The 13,265-nt window shown below is 43.4% G+C and overlaps 1 protein-coding gene across 1 annotated transcript in view; it reads right to left on the reverse strand.

Moving 5' to 3' along the window:
- Positions 1-1,998: 1,998 nt before the first annotated feature.
- The window catches only part of kcnh3 (potassium voltage-gated channel, subfamily H (eag-related), member 3), a 1,115,372-nt gene continuing 1,104,105 nt past the window's right edge, over positions 1,999-13,265 (reverse strand). The window contains exons 14-15 of the mRNA XM_038789040.1: positions 10,638-10,684; positions 1,999-6,652 (exon numbers count right to left, since the gene is read on the reverse strand). Coding sequence (XP_038644968.1) covers positions 5,906-6,652; positions 10,638-10,684 — 794 coding nt within the window. The 3' untranslated portion in view covers positions 1,999-5,905. The remainder of the gene's footprint in view (positions 6,653-10,637; positions 10,685-13,265) is intronic.

Here is a 13,265-nt window from a genome sequence, read left to right on the forward strand (position 1 = left end):
GAGGCAATTTATATGGCCAATCCACAAAACCTGCACATCTTTCGATTATGGGAGGAAACCGAAGCACCTGGAGGAAATCCAGGCAGACACGGGGAGAAAGTGCAAACTCCACACAGACATTCACCCAAGGCTGGAATTGAACTCGGGATCCGGGAGCTGTGAGGCAGCAGTGTTAACCATGTGCCACCGTGCCGCTCGAAGCATTCAAAAAGAGGTTTAATAGTAATTTTCAAATGGGGAAACTTTGCATAGAATATAGAGAAAGAGATGGGGAATTGGGGGTAAGTTTTCAAAAAGCGTGCACAGGTATGATGGGCTGAATGGTCTCCTGTGTTGTGAGACTTTATAATTGTATTCTGTGATGCTGTCCAAAAAGCTGCTGAAGTTACACATTGAATGTGGACTGCTCCATTGAGTCGGGAAGCAAATGTACAGCTTGATATGGTGCTGAATGTGCAAATCAAGAAGGCTAAAGATTCAGTTGCTGATCTATGCTAAGATATTTTATTCCTGTCGTACCATCAACAGTTAGAATGTTACAAATGGCCTGAGAGTCTCTGGGGAAGGAAAATAAATATTAGCTATGATTCCCATTTATGATATATAGTGGCTTTTGTTGCAAAGTGAATTTAATCAAGGACAAAATTGTGAAGCCCTGTGATTGAATGTGATATTTATCACGCATGATGAATGAGTACTTGTGTGGGATGGCAGAGGCTGGCTAACCCCTGTGGAACTGTACTTCAAAACAAGTCACAATGTCCTGGACAAAATACAAAAGGGAAACTGGCTATCGGCCTGACAATATCCTTGCTGCGGTACTGAAGACTAGCACTCCAGAACTAGCTGCGCCCTTAGCCAAAATGTTCAAGTAAAGTTACAATATCTGTCTGACAATATGAAGAATTGTCCAGGTATGTCTTGTCCACAAAAAGCAGGACAAATCCAATCTGACCAGTTACTGCCTCATCATAGAATCCCTACAGTGCAGAAGGCCATTCGGCCCATTGAGTCTTCCCTGGCCCTACAAAAGAACACTCTACCTGCGCCTAATCCCCTATTCCTTCAGCCTCACCCTAAGGGGCAATTTAGCATAACCAATCCACCTAACCTGCCCATCATTGGACTGTGGGAGGAAACCGGAGCACCCAGAGGAAACCCATGCAGAATGAAGAAACTGAAGATGGTTAGACTGTCAGTCACCCAACGTCAGAATTGAACCAGCTCCCTGGCGCTGTGAGGCAGCAGTGCTAACCACTGTGCCACAATGCTGCCCTGATATATAAGAGCATAAGAACTAGGAGCAGGAGTAGGCCATCTGGCCCCTCGAGCATGCTCCGCCATTCAGTGAGATCATGGCTGACCTTTTGTGGACTCAGCTCCACTTTCCGGCCTGAACACCAAACCCTTAATCCCTTTATTCTTCAAAAAACTAATGATCTTTATCTTAAAAACATTTAATGAAGGAGCCTCTACTGCTTCACTGGGCAAGGAATTCCATAGATTCCCAACCCTTTGGGTGAAGAAGTTCCTCCTAAATCAGTCCTAAATCTGCTTCCCCTTATTTTGAGGCTGTGCCCCCTAGTTCTGCTTTCACCCGCCAGTGGAAGCAACCTGCTCGCATCTATCCTATCTATTCCCTTCATAATTTTATATGTTTCTATAAGATCCCCCTCATCCTTCTAAATTCCAACGAGTACAGTCCCAGTCTACGCAACCTCTCCTTGTAATCCAACCCCTTCAGCTCTGGGATTAACCTAGTGAATCTCCTCTGCACATCCTTCAGTGCCAGTACATCCTTTCTCAAGTAAGGAGACCAAAACTGAACACAGTACTCCAGGTGTGGCCTCACTAACACCTTATACAATTGCAACATAACCTCCCTAGTCTTAAACTCCATCCCTCTAGCAATGAAGGACAAAATTCCACTCAACTTCTTAATCACCTGTTGCACCTGTAAACCAACTTTTTGCAACTCATGCACTAGCACACCCAGGTCTCTCTGCACAGCAGCATGCTTTAATATTTTATCATTTAAATATCATTTGAATGATCTCAATCATCGGCAAAATGATGGAAGATGTGGCGACAGTGCTATCCAGTGGCACTTACTCAGCAATAACCTGCTCACTGATGCTCAGTTTGGGTTCTGGGGCCAAGGACACTTCGCTCCTGGCCACATTACAGCCTTGGTCAAAACATGGACAAAGCAGCTGATCTAAAGAGTTGAGGCGAGAGTATTTGTGGTTGCCATCAAGGCAGTATTTGACTGACTGTGCCAGGAAAATTGAAGTTAGCTGAAATCTGGGACATTCTCCCAGGTTGGAGTCATACCTAGCCCAAAGGAAGATGATTGTAAATGTCGGAGGCTGGTCTCCTTAGCCCCAGGACATCACTGCAGTGGTACCTCATGATGTTGTGTCCTTGGCTAACCATCTTCAGTTGACACTAGGCTTAGTATGACACTAAACTTCTGTCCATCATAAGGCCAGAAAGAGCACGATTGTTAATGGTGGCACAATGTTAATTTGCAACCCTTCAGATACTGAAGCAGTCCATGCCCATATGCAATAAAACCAAGTCAATGTTTGGGTTGGGAGGAGTGGCAAGTAATAATTGCGCCAAACAGGTGCCAGGAAATAACCATCTTCAACAAGAAAGAATCTAACCATTTCGCCTTGACATTTAATGGCATTACCATTGCTGAATTACCCACCATTCTGAGAGTTTACCATTGACCAGATATTTAACTAGACCAGTCATATAAATACTATGGCTACAAGAGCAGACAGGAGGCTGGAAATTTTGTAGTGAATAACTCATCTTCTGTTTCCCCAAAGTCACATGTACAAGGCACAAATCAGGAATATGAGGGAACACTCTTCACTTGCTTTGATCCAATAGCTGCAACAACACTCAAGGAGTTTGACTGCATCCAGGACAAGAGGCCGCTTGATAAACACCCCAATTACCACCTCAACCATTCACTTGTTTCCCTACAGGTGTACAGTGGTAGCAGTGTGTACCATTTGCAAGGTTCATTGCTTCCTTCGCCAACACTTTACGAAAACCAGACCTCTGCCACTTAGAAGGACAAGGGTAGCAGGATTCTGTGAAAATCACCCTCTGCAAGTTATCCTCCAAGTCACACGCCATCCTGACTTGGAACTATACTATCGATGCTTTATTGTCGCTGAATCAAGCTCCTGAACTTCCTTTCTAACTGTGGGTGTATTTTTACCATAAGGACTGCAGAGTTTCAAAAGTTGGATCACTGTCGTCTTCTCGAGGGAAATGAGGTATGACAACACATGCTGGCATTGCCCGTCATACTCACATTCCATGAATGAAAAACAAAAATAAACACTATTAAAGGGTGCAAGGTGTTAATAAATTAGTCCATGAGCTTTTGTTTTTTGCTCGTTTGGAAATGCAGCTTAAGTAAGCAAAAAAAAAGTACTATTGTTACACAACAATTGCTGTCTTTAAACATGTCTCCCCTTCACTAAGTAAAATTACAGTGCAATTAGGAAGTACTACATTTTCGGTTCTGCAATCTTTGGCTGAAATCAGTAATAGATTCACCCACCTGAACTCTTTTGATTAATTTAGTATACGTATCCTGAATAAACTTTCAGAAGGCAGGACCCAGCAATGTGAGAAAGTCTGAATTATAGAACAGGCCTGAGATTGGACGATTTATTTGTAATTATTTTCCATAATTTACCTAGTTTTCTGCTTTTATGCTGTGTTTTTTGTTTAGTCAGGAAGGCGAGAGAGTGTGTTGAACAGAAAGGCTGGAAATATTCAGCAAGTCAGACAGCATCTGTAGAGAGAGAAACAGAGTTAATGGGCGAAATTTAGTGGCCTTGTCAGGACGACTTGGTGTTGGGATGAGGCCATTGAATCTCGCGAGACAGTGCCAGGCTGGCAGTACCAGAGTGCTCAGGGGACTCCCAGGGATTGGGCCCAGAGGGGCCTCACTAGATGGAAGGAGGGTGAGAGAGTGCTCCAGGGGCTTCCCTTAGTTTGGGGTTATGGGAGAGGTCGAAAATGAGGTGGAGGGGCTAAAAGGAGGTGGGGGGAAGATCGGGGCAGCCAGACAAAATGGTACCCTAATTTGCGAGGAGCCTTTCCTGAATTGCTCGCCAGCAGGAAATTACTCAAGTGCGGCCTCGGCGGAGAGAAACTTCCTGAGGCTAAACAAAACTGGCAAAGTGCCTTTGAATAGCGGTAAATGTTTCAGGTCGATGGCCTTTCTTTAGAACTGGAAAAAGCCAGAGATACAACATGTATTAATTATTACAGAGGCAGAAAAAAGTGGTAGTTGGGGCAAAGAACATAAGGGAAGGTCTGCATGTGACCGCGTGGAAGTCAGGAGAGACTAAATGACAAAAAGGATGATGGTACAAGTCTAAAGGTGATGGTCATGGGATAAGTAAAGAAACAAAAAATGGATCTAGAAGAAATATAAATGGGAAAAGCAGAATCATTACCAACAGCTGTTAAAATTACTCTCCAGAAACAAAAAAAACACAAAAAGTGGGTAGGGGACGTGATTGGAAATTGTTAAATTCAAATGCTGAGTCTGCAAGGCTGTGAGGTGTTCACTGAATAATTACACAGACATGTTCTCTTAAAATTCTTTGCTGAGTATTCTCATCTTTGAATTGTGCAATGTTTTGATTGCTGCTGTTAAACCAGGAGAATAAACCAGGCGACGCATCAATGAGGTTAATTAATTTAAAAGTGAGTTTTGAAAATGTGCCCATGAACAGGAAATCATCTTACTGGCTCCAGAGCTGTTGCTCCCTGAGCAGGGGATAGAGTCTTTAAAGCTAGCAGAATTGGCTGCCAACCCCCACCCCCAACTTTTTAATTTTATTTTTATTAAAACATTAAGGGTAGAGGTTGTCTTAGGATTTTTTTTGGCTTGCTAATGCAAATTTAATTCAGTACAAGCCACATCCATCAAAGCAATGATAATATTTTCAGTGTAACGGTATCTAGCTCAACTTCCAATGTATTATATTTACAAACATATAAATAGCAGACTGCAAATGAAATGGTAAGTCGCATGTGTTAACCTCGGTCTATTTGGGGTAATAACAAGTCCAGTATTATGCATGGTTGAAATACCCAACATGGCATATCTTTCTCTTTTTTTCAGTGTGTTTTCCTTATTATTGTTGTTACTGTAGCATTAAAATTAAAGTCACGTGGACTAGGATTTGATTCATATCCGAATGCATCACCTTTAATAAATACATATTCAGTTGCAAGGTCCCTGCCTATGCCACCTTGCACCCATATGCATCATGCATAAATATATATGTATATATTACATGCAATTAATTTGATCTTTTAAAACCTGGTTAATAAACATGCTTGTCCCATTATGCAAAGAAAAGAAACATTAATCTGTATAAAGATTTTCTTTCATGTAACAAAGGTAGAAAAATAAGTCCTTTTTTTCTGCTATGTATAATCAGCCAGTTCCAACACTTTATAGCGATTTGTACTCTGTATTTATACACACTGGCTCATTCGAAAGAATACATGCGTAGAAACAAATCGCTAAAAGATCATGCCTGTATTACATTCGGTATTTTACACTAACTTTGTTCCCTGAAAGGCATCCCAAAGCAGTGTGATCTATTCACTTGTTGAAGTTACTCCATCAGGCTGCACATTCTTGCACAAGTTCATATGTTTCATAGCTTGCAAGTTGTCTCCAAGTAGCAGACATTTCTAACAAGTAAACAGTATCCACTTATTTTTAGCCTCCCGGAGTGAAACAAGGTTCTTTTTGTTAGATTGAAGACCAAAACAAAAAGCTTTTTGAAGAAAAAGTATTGATGTTACTGACATGGCAAACTTTATCAATTTCTTCAGTCTCAGGTCTTTATACATTTGTCCCTTCATCATCAATGAACTGAATTGAATCGCTGCTAGAATCCTCAGCCGATGTTATCAATTCAAAGGAACATGTTTCTGGCCTTTGTGGCTCCCTCGTTAACCTTATGCTGAAGGGGCTTAGGCGTTCAGCCACCTTAACTGGTAAGCAGTCAGTATCTGCTGGTAGGGAGAGTTTTGACAGCAGTGCCTTGCTTTGTCTGGCATTATGTTCATCTGGCTGTCTGGCCTGCTGTAAGTTGTCCAGTGCAATGCTGGGTGCAGAGACAAGGTGCATTAAATCTTCATGAAGAAATTGTTCATGAGTTAATTGGTTAGTATCTGGAGTCATGGACTGATTCAGAACCTGGGGCTCATTACTTCCATCATCTGTACGTTGGAATGAATTTACTAAAAGGGAGTCCAGAGATAATGAGGCATGAACAGTCTGTACCTTTCCCGATGGGCTGTTCAAATTTGATATTGATGACCTTGGGGGATATGGGTTGCTATTAGGCCATGAGACCCTCTGCTGAAAGTCAGGTCTCAATAAAGTCTGAGCTGTGGAGGGAGCTTGTGACTGAATTATGCTGCTGACTCCACTGCTGTTGCTGTAGATGGCTGCAAGACTGGGGTTGAGTGTAAGGTCTGGAGAGGGAGGGACATACTTGTGGGATGTCAATAAAGGTTTCAGGAGCTGCATCATATCTTGCAGGTCTTTACTCAGCTGGGTGACTTGCTGTGAGAGGTACGACATCTAGAAGATAAAAGAATCCCACCACTGAAGCAATTATTAATAATTACATTTCACATTGAAACATTTTGAGTGCAAGGAAATGGCATAGTATGATGATGTCACTGAAATTAAAACACATAGGGGTATCCATTTTAAAATTTGTTCATGCAGGTAAAATTAAAGACTACATCTACACTGTCATCTACATCTACACTGGTTTAAGTCATCATCTGTGGGTGGCTAATAAAAAAAATGGAAGTTATCATAACTTCTATGGGCCTGAATTTGCTGAAAACTTGCACTAGTGCACAGTGTTATCTGGTATAGGAATTCCAGGAATTTATGACATGAGCAGATTCTGTAATCCCTGCCATAAATTGTTGGGGCTTTTGTGTTGCTCGACAGACCCTCACCAAAAATAGTTAATTGCTGATTATCATATCTCTACCTCCCATCTATTATGCTAAATTAATGGCACTGTGATTGCCACAGCCACTTGGACCATTTAATTCATTCTAGAGAATGACACAGCAAGATCCCAGACGACTACTGTACTCGAACAGCTGATAGAGAATCCAGCCACAGAAAAATTTCAAAAGACCATCCTGGGGTATTTCTGGATTGCGTGGTGATGCATCACAGGCTCATAAGCTAAGACAAAAGAGGGAGGAACTGCGAGCTCAGATGATGCCAGTGAGATCAGGTTATCTGATAGCATCTTCAGCAAGCTAAATGAGAATGATACAGACACAGAGAACGAGACCAATATTTTCAATTCAAAGAGGTTGATTGAATTGCAGCAAAGTGATTCAAAATTAAAACAACTCTATCAGGCAATGTATTCAGCACCGTAAGCTCAATGCGTTCCCAAGTGTTACTATGTATAGGAGAACATATTGATGAGAAAGTGGCGACCACCACATGTTAGTGCAGAAGACAAATGGGTAGAAGATCACCAAATTGTATTAGCTTCCGAGTATGGGAAAGGGATTCTGAGGATAGACTCACGAAATTCCATTGTGGGGACAACTCGGAATAAAGAAAACTCAAGCCAAAATCCAAAGACCGTTTTATTGGCCCAGGCTACACAAGGATGCAGTCACCTTTTGTCGTACCTGACACCACGGTCAAGTAATAGAAAATTCACAAGTGATAATCAAGCCAGCACCAGCCTTTGAAGAACCTTTTACCAGGGTCTTAATCAACTGCGTAGAGCAGTTGCCGAGAACTCAAATTAGGAATCAATATTTGCTAACTATCATGGATGTATACACTAGATTCCCTGAAGCCATACCCTTAAAAACTGTCATAACTCCCACAAGGCCCACAGGGAAACAATTATTGATCTCCTTGTGGGGCTCATGGAGTACTAGCTTCCCAGGTAGGGGGTGGAGGCCCACTCAGCTAGGGCTTGTTATAACTGAGCATAAAAGCAGGCCCGAGCAGGGACAGGCATGTTGGTTGTTCCAACGGGGACTCTGATTGTAGATAGTTACTGCCATAGGCAGTCTTTGGGCGCGATTCAGCGGCCTCATCGCACCAGACTTGGTGCCGGGACGAGACTGTTGAATCTCGTGAGAGGCCTCTCACACAATTCGCGACACTTAAAACTTCTCATGAGATTCAACGGCAGGCTGGAGGGCTCAAAATAAGTAAACATAAGAACTAGGAGCAGGGGTAGGCCATATGGCCCCTCGAGCCTGCTCCGCCATTCAATGAGATCATGGCTGATCTTTTGTGGACTCAGGTCCACTTTCCGGCCTGAACACCATGGGTGCAATTCTCCGAAACGGAGAGAAACAGCCGACGCCGGAGTGAAACCCCGAGTGTTTCACTCCGGCGTCAGAGGCCGCTCCTCGCCCCCGATTCCCCCCCCCCCAGGGGGCTAGGAACGGCGGTGCGCGAATCTTGGGCGCGGGGCCTTGACGCGGCCGGCGGCCGGCGGCATGCGCGGTTGCCGTCTTCCCCTCCGCTGCCCCGCAAGACATGGCGGCTTGATCTTGCGGGGCGGTGGAGGGAAAAGAGTGCGTCTCTTAGAGAAGCTGGCCTGACGATCGGTGGGCACCGATCGTAGGCCAGTCACCTCATGAGCACGCCCGTGGTGCTCGATCCTCCCTCTGCCCCCCACAGGCCCCACATTTACCTGTTGCGCGCTCTTCACGCCAGCAGCGACCAGGTGTGGTTTCTGCTGGCGTGAACCTGTCGGGTTCGTCAGGCCACTCGGCCCATCCGGGCCGGAGAATCGCCGGTTGCCGTGAGAAACGGCGAGCGGCGATTCTTCGAGCGGCGTCACGCAAAATGCGACACGCCATTTTGGGGGGGGGGGGGGGTGGGAGAATCGTGGGGCGTGTCAGGGCAGCGTGTCGTGATTCGCCTGGCCCTCCCGTGATTCTCCCACCCGACGTGGGGAGTGGAGAATCGCGGCCCATAACCCTTAATCCCTTTATTCTTCAAAAAACTAACGATCTTTATCTTAAAAACATTTAATGAAGGAGCCTCAACTGCTTCACTGGGCAAGGAATTCCATAGATTCACAACCCTTTGGGTGAAGAAGTTCCTCCTAAACTCAGTCCTAAATCTACTTCCCCTTATTTTGATGCTATGCCCCCGAGTTCTGCTTTCACCCGCCAGTGGAAACAACCTGCCCGCATCTATCCTATCTATTCCCTTCATAATTTTATATGTTTCTATAAGATCCCCCCTCATCCTTCTAAATTCCAATGGGTACAGTCCCAGTCTACTCAACCTCTACTCGTAATCCAACCCCTTCAGCTCTGGGATTAACCTAGCGAATCTCCTCTGCACACCCTCCAGTGCCAGTACGTCCTTTCTCAGGTAAAGTATGTAAACGCTTCACAAATTGTCCAAAAAGAAAATTTTACTGACTTGTTCTAGGAATATCAAAAGCTCAGTTAAGTAAAAAGTGTTTGTATTGATTTACTTGACTTTGACCGAAGCATAAATTCAACCAGCAACTGGCGAGGGAATCACATAAAGTTCGGGAGACAATCCTAGACAGATGGTTCCCTCCCAACCACTGATTTATATACTTACAAAGTCAGCAATCAAATAAAACCTGATTTGGGCATTTTGTCTGTTCATTATATGATTTGTCTCCATAGTATCAGACTGAAACAATTAGTCTGAAATGTGTCCCTGTTAAATAACCCATTGTTCCATTTTGTTTAGGGGCAAGGGTTTGCATCAAACGTTGATCAAACACTTGTGATTCTCCCACAATGCTTGCTGTGGCAGGTTCTAATTGTCTTGCCAGGAAATTGTGGCTTGATTTCGCCATTGGAGAATCAGGGATTACAATACATAAAACATACAGTGAAGAAGGAGGCCATTCGGCCCATCGGGTCTGCACCGACCCACCTAAGCCCTCACCCCCACTCTATCCCCGCAACCCAATAACCCCTCCTAACCTTTTTGGACAATAAGGGCAATTTAGCATGGCCAATCCACCTAACCTGCATGTCTTTGAACTCCCGGAGGAAACCCATGCGAGGAGAACGTGCGGACTCTGCACAGACAGTGACCCAGCGAGGAATCGAACCTGGGACCCTGGCGCTGTGAAGCCACAGTGCTATTCACTTGTGCTACCGTGCCTGCCCAAATGCTAACAATGGTCTAATGTATGTAAAGTTTCCATTTAAATTTAATTTAAAGTATTTAAAATCTGAGATATAGATTTTAAGAGTTTAATAAAACATTCAAGTTAACCTGCCCATAAAATAAAATGGTGTCAGTACAAGGAAATGAGCTGATTGGTGAGCAGCTTGTCTAGGTTGAGTGTTATGTTTATTTCTCCTGTGCAAGGAAAAATTAATTTCCCTATGATAGTCCTTACCCAATGCGTTGCATCACAGAAAAGTGTCTGTCTCTTACAATATTGTCATCCAGTGGGTGGGGGTGGGGATGATATGGGGAAGAAAGAGACTGGTCTCAGTTTGTCTCCATTTAGTGTGAAAGTCTTGAAGATGTTGGAAGTGTTGTGACTCACCTCAAAATTAAGTTTGGAGATATTTTGCTTGGTCTCTTCAGCCTCCCCTGGAAACAAAGCACACGGAGACTCAGTCAATTGTATCATGGGAACAAGAGCAACACCTGTGATGATCAATAGTTACATCAAGATGTTGAGATTGGATGTAAACCAAGCTAAGTTCCCTGTACAAATATTATAAGTGATAACATCCTAGAACGTAAAATAACATTTTCTTTTAAAACGTAATAAAGCTACAATTGAATACCAATAACAGACGGACACCTGTGGGACTTGGCTGCTTCTCTTTCCCAGGCAGCCTTTTGCGAATTCCACAGTAAATAAATAATTCAGCATAATTGCCTCTTAAAATTGCCTATCTGTTCATTTATTTCTGAAAACTAATAGTTTCTCTTCATTATTATGCATGTCGACTTTTTCTTTTTGCAATCGGATGCTGGACCATATTAATCTGAAAGCTGCAGTGCCAAGATTGCCAACTTTTGTTACATTTCTTCCTATCGGTTTCTATTACCTTGGCTCCTGCTTTCAAAGGCCATGCTCTAAGTCCCACTGCTCACCCAGCACATCCATCCTCACAACATATTGCCTTTCCAAGCCAACTGGATGATTTTGACTGTCAAAACAATAGTTTTCTAATTTCAACATTTTCATAACTAGTAATCTGAGATGTTCAAAGAAACTAGGAAGAAGGTTTTATTTAATAACCCTAATACAGGAGTTGAGTCATAATAGTACTGTTAGCGGACACGTAATCCAAGCACCCAGACTCATACTCAGGCATGAGTTCAAAATCCCACCAAGGCAGATGGGACAATTTAAATTAAATTAATTAACAAATCTGGAATAAATAGTTAGTTATATTTATGGAACTACCGGACTGTTGTAAGAACCCATCTGGTTCATTAATGCCCTTCAGGGGCCTTGACCATCGTATCCTTGATGTGTCCTACATATTCCAGAGCCACAACAATGTGACTGAAATAACCAAGCAAGCCACTTAGTTGCACCAAACCACTACAGAATAAGAATAAAACAGGTCTGTATCGACTTTTTAAAATATAAATTTAGAGTACCCAATTATTTTTTCCAATTAAGGGGCAATTTAGTGTGACCAATCCACCTAGTCTACGCATCTTTGGGTTGTGGGGTGAAACCCATGCAGACACGAGGAGAATGTGCAAACTCCACACGGACAGTGACCCAGGACTGGGATCGAACCCGGATCCTCAGCGCCATAGGCAGCAGTGCAACCATTGCACCACCGTGCCACCCTCTGTCTGTATTGACCTAGATACCATAAACAACAATATACCCAGCCCAGTTTGCCCTACAAAGGGCTCCTCACCAACATCTGGCACAACTGCAATCTGCACAACCACAATCACCTAATGGCCTGATATATTCCACACACTATGATTAAAAGTCAGGGGACCAACCCTGATTCAATGGGGGGGGGGGGGGGGGGGGGGGGGGATGCAGGAGAGTACCAGAACTATCTAAAAATGAGGTGCCAACCTTGTGAAGCATAGTGGAATGAATATGCTTAGACAGAGATAAGCTATTTCGCAACCAGCAGATCAGTATTGCCGCATTCAATTGTGAATGGTGGTGGACAATTAAACATCGAACCGGAGGAGGAGGCTCCAAAAGCATCTGCATTCCCAAAGCCGTAAAAGTCCAGCACAACAACTTGAAAGACAGTGCTGAAACTGTCAGATAGATAATCCATTAAAATCTCCAGCCTGCGATCCCCCACCATCACAGATGTCAATCAATTAAATTCACTACCTGATATGAAGAAATGGCTGAAAGCATTGGATACAGAAAAAGCTAAGGGTCCTGAAAACCTCCAAGTAGTAATTTTCAGAACTGTTTGTGGCTTGAGCCAAGTTGTTCCAACACATTAGTGGCATCTACCCAACAATGTGAAAATTTTCCCAGCTATATTCTTTCCATAAAAGGCAGAACACATGCAATCCGGTCAATTACCGGCCCATCAGTTTACTCTAAATCATCAGCAAAGTGATGAAATTGTCATTGACAGTGCTATCAAGTGGCAATAACTCAGCAACCACCAGCTCACCAATGGTCAATTTGTGTTCTGCCAGCATATTCAGCTCTGGACATCATTACAGCCTTGGTCCAAACATGGACAAAATGGCTGAATTCCAGAGGTAAAGTGAGAGTGACTGCCCTTGACATCAAGACAAAATATGACCGAGTGGCTTCAAGGAGCCCAAGCAAAATTGAAGTCGATGCAAATCAGAGATAATACTCTTGAGGGGCTGGACTCATGTCTCGTACAAAGGAAGATACTTGTGTTTGTTGGAAGACAATCACCTCAGCCCTATGACATTGAGGCAGGGGTTCCTTAGGGCAGTGTCCGAGGCAAGAAATTGGATTGTTTGCTGATTTTTGCAGTTTTCAGTACCATTCTAGATTCCTTAGATATTAAAGCAGTCCATACCCACATAGAATAAAATCTGGGCAACATTTAGGTTGGGCTAATAAGTGGCAAGTAACTTTTGCACCTTACAAGTGCCAGATGACCATGAGACCATAAGACTTCTGAGTAGAAGTGGGCCATTTGGCCAATCGAATCTGCTCCACCATTCAATGCAATCA

The sequence above is a fragment of the Scyliorhinus canicula genome, chromosome 2, assembly GCF_902713615.1.
Source record: "Scyliorhinus canicula chromosome 2, sScyCan1.1, whole genome shotgun sequence".
NCBI lineage: Eukaryota > Metazoa > Chordata > Chondrichthyes > Carcharhiniformes > Scyliorhinidae > Scyliorhinus > Scyliorhinus canicula.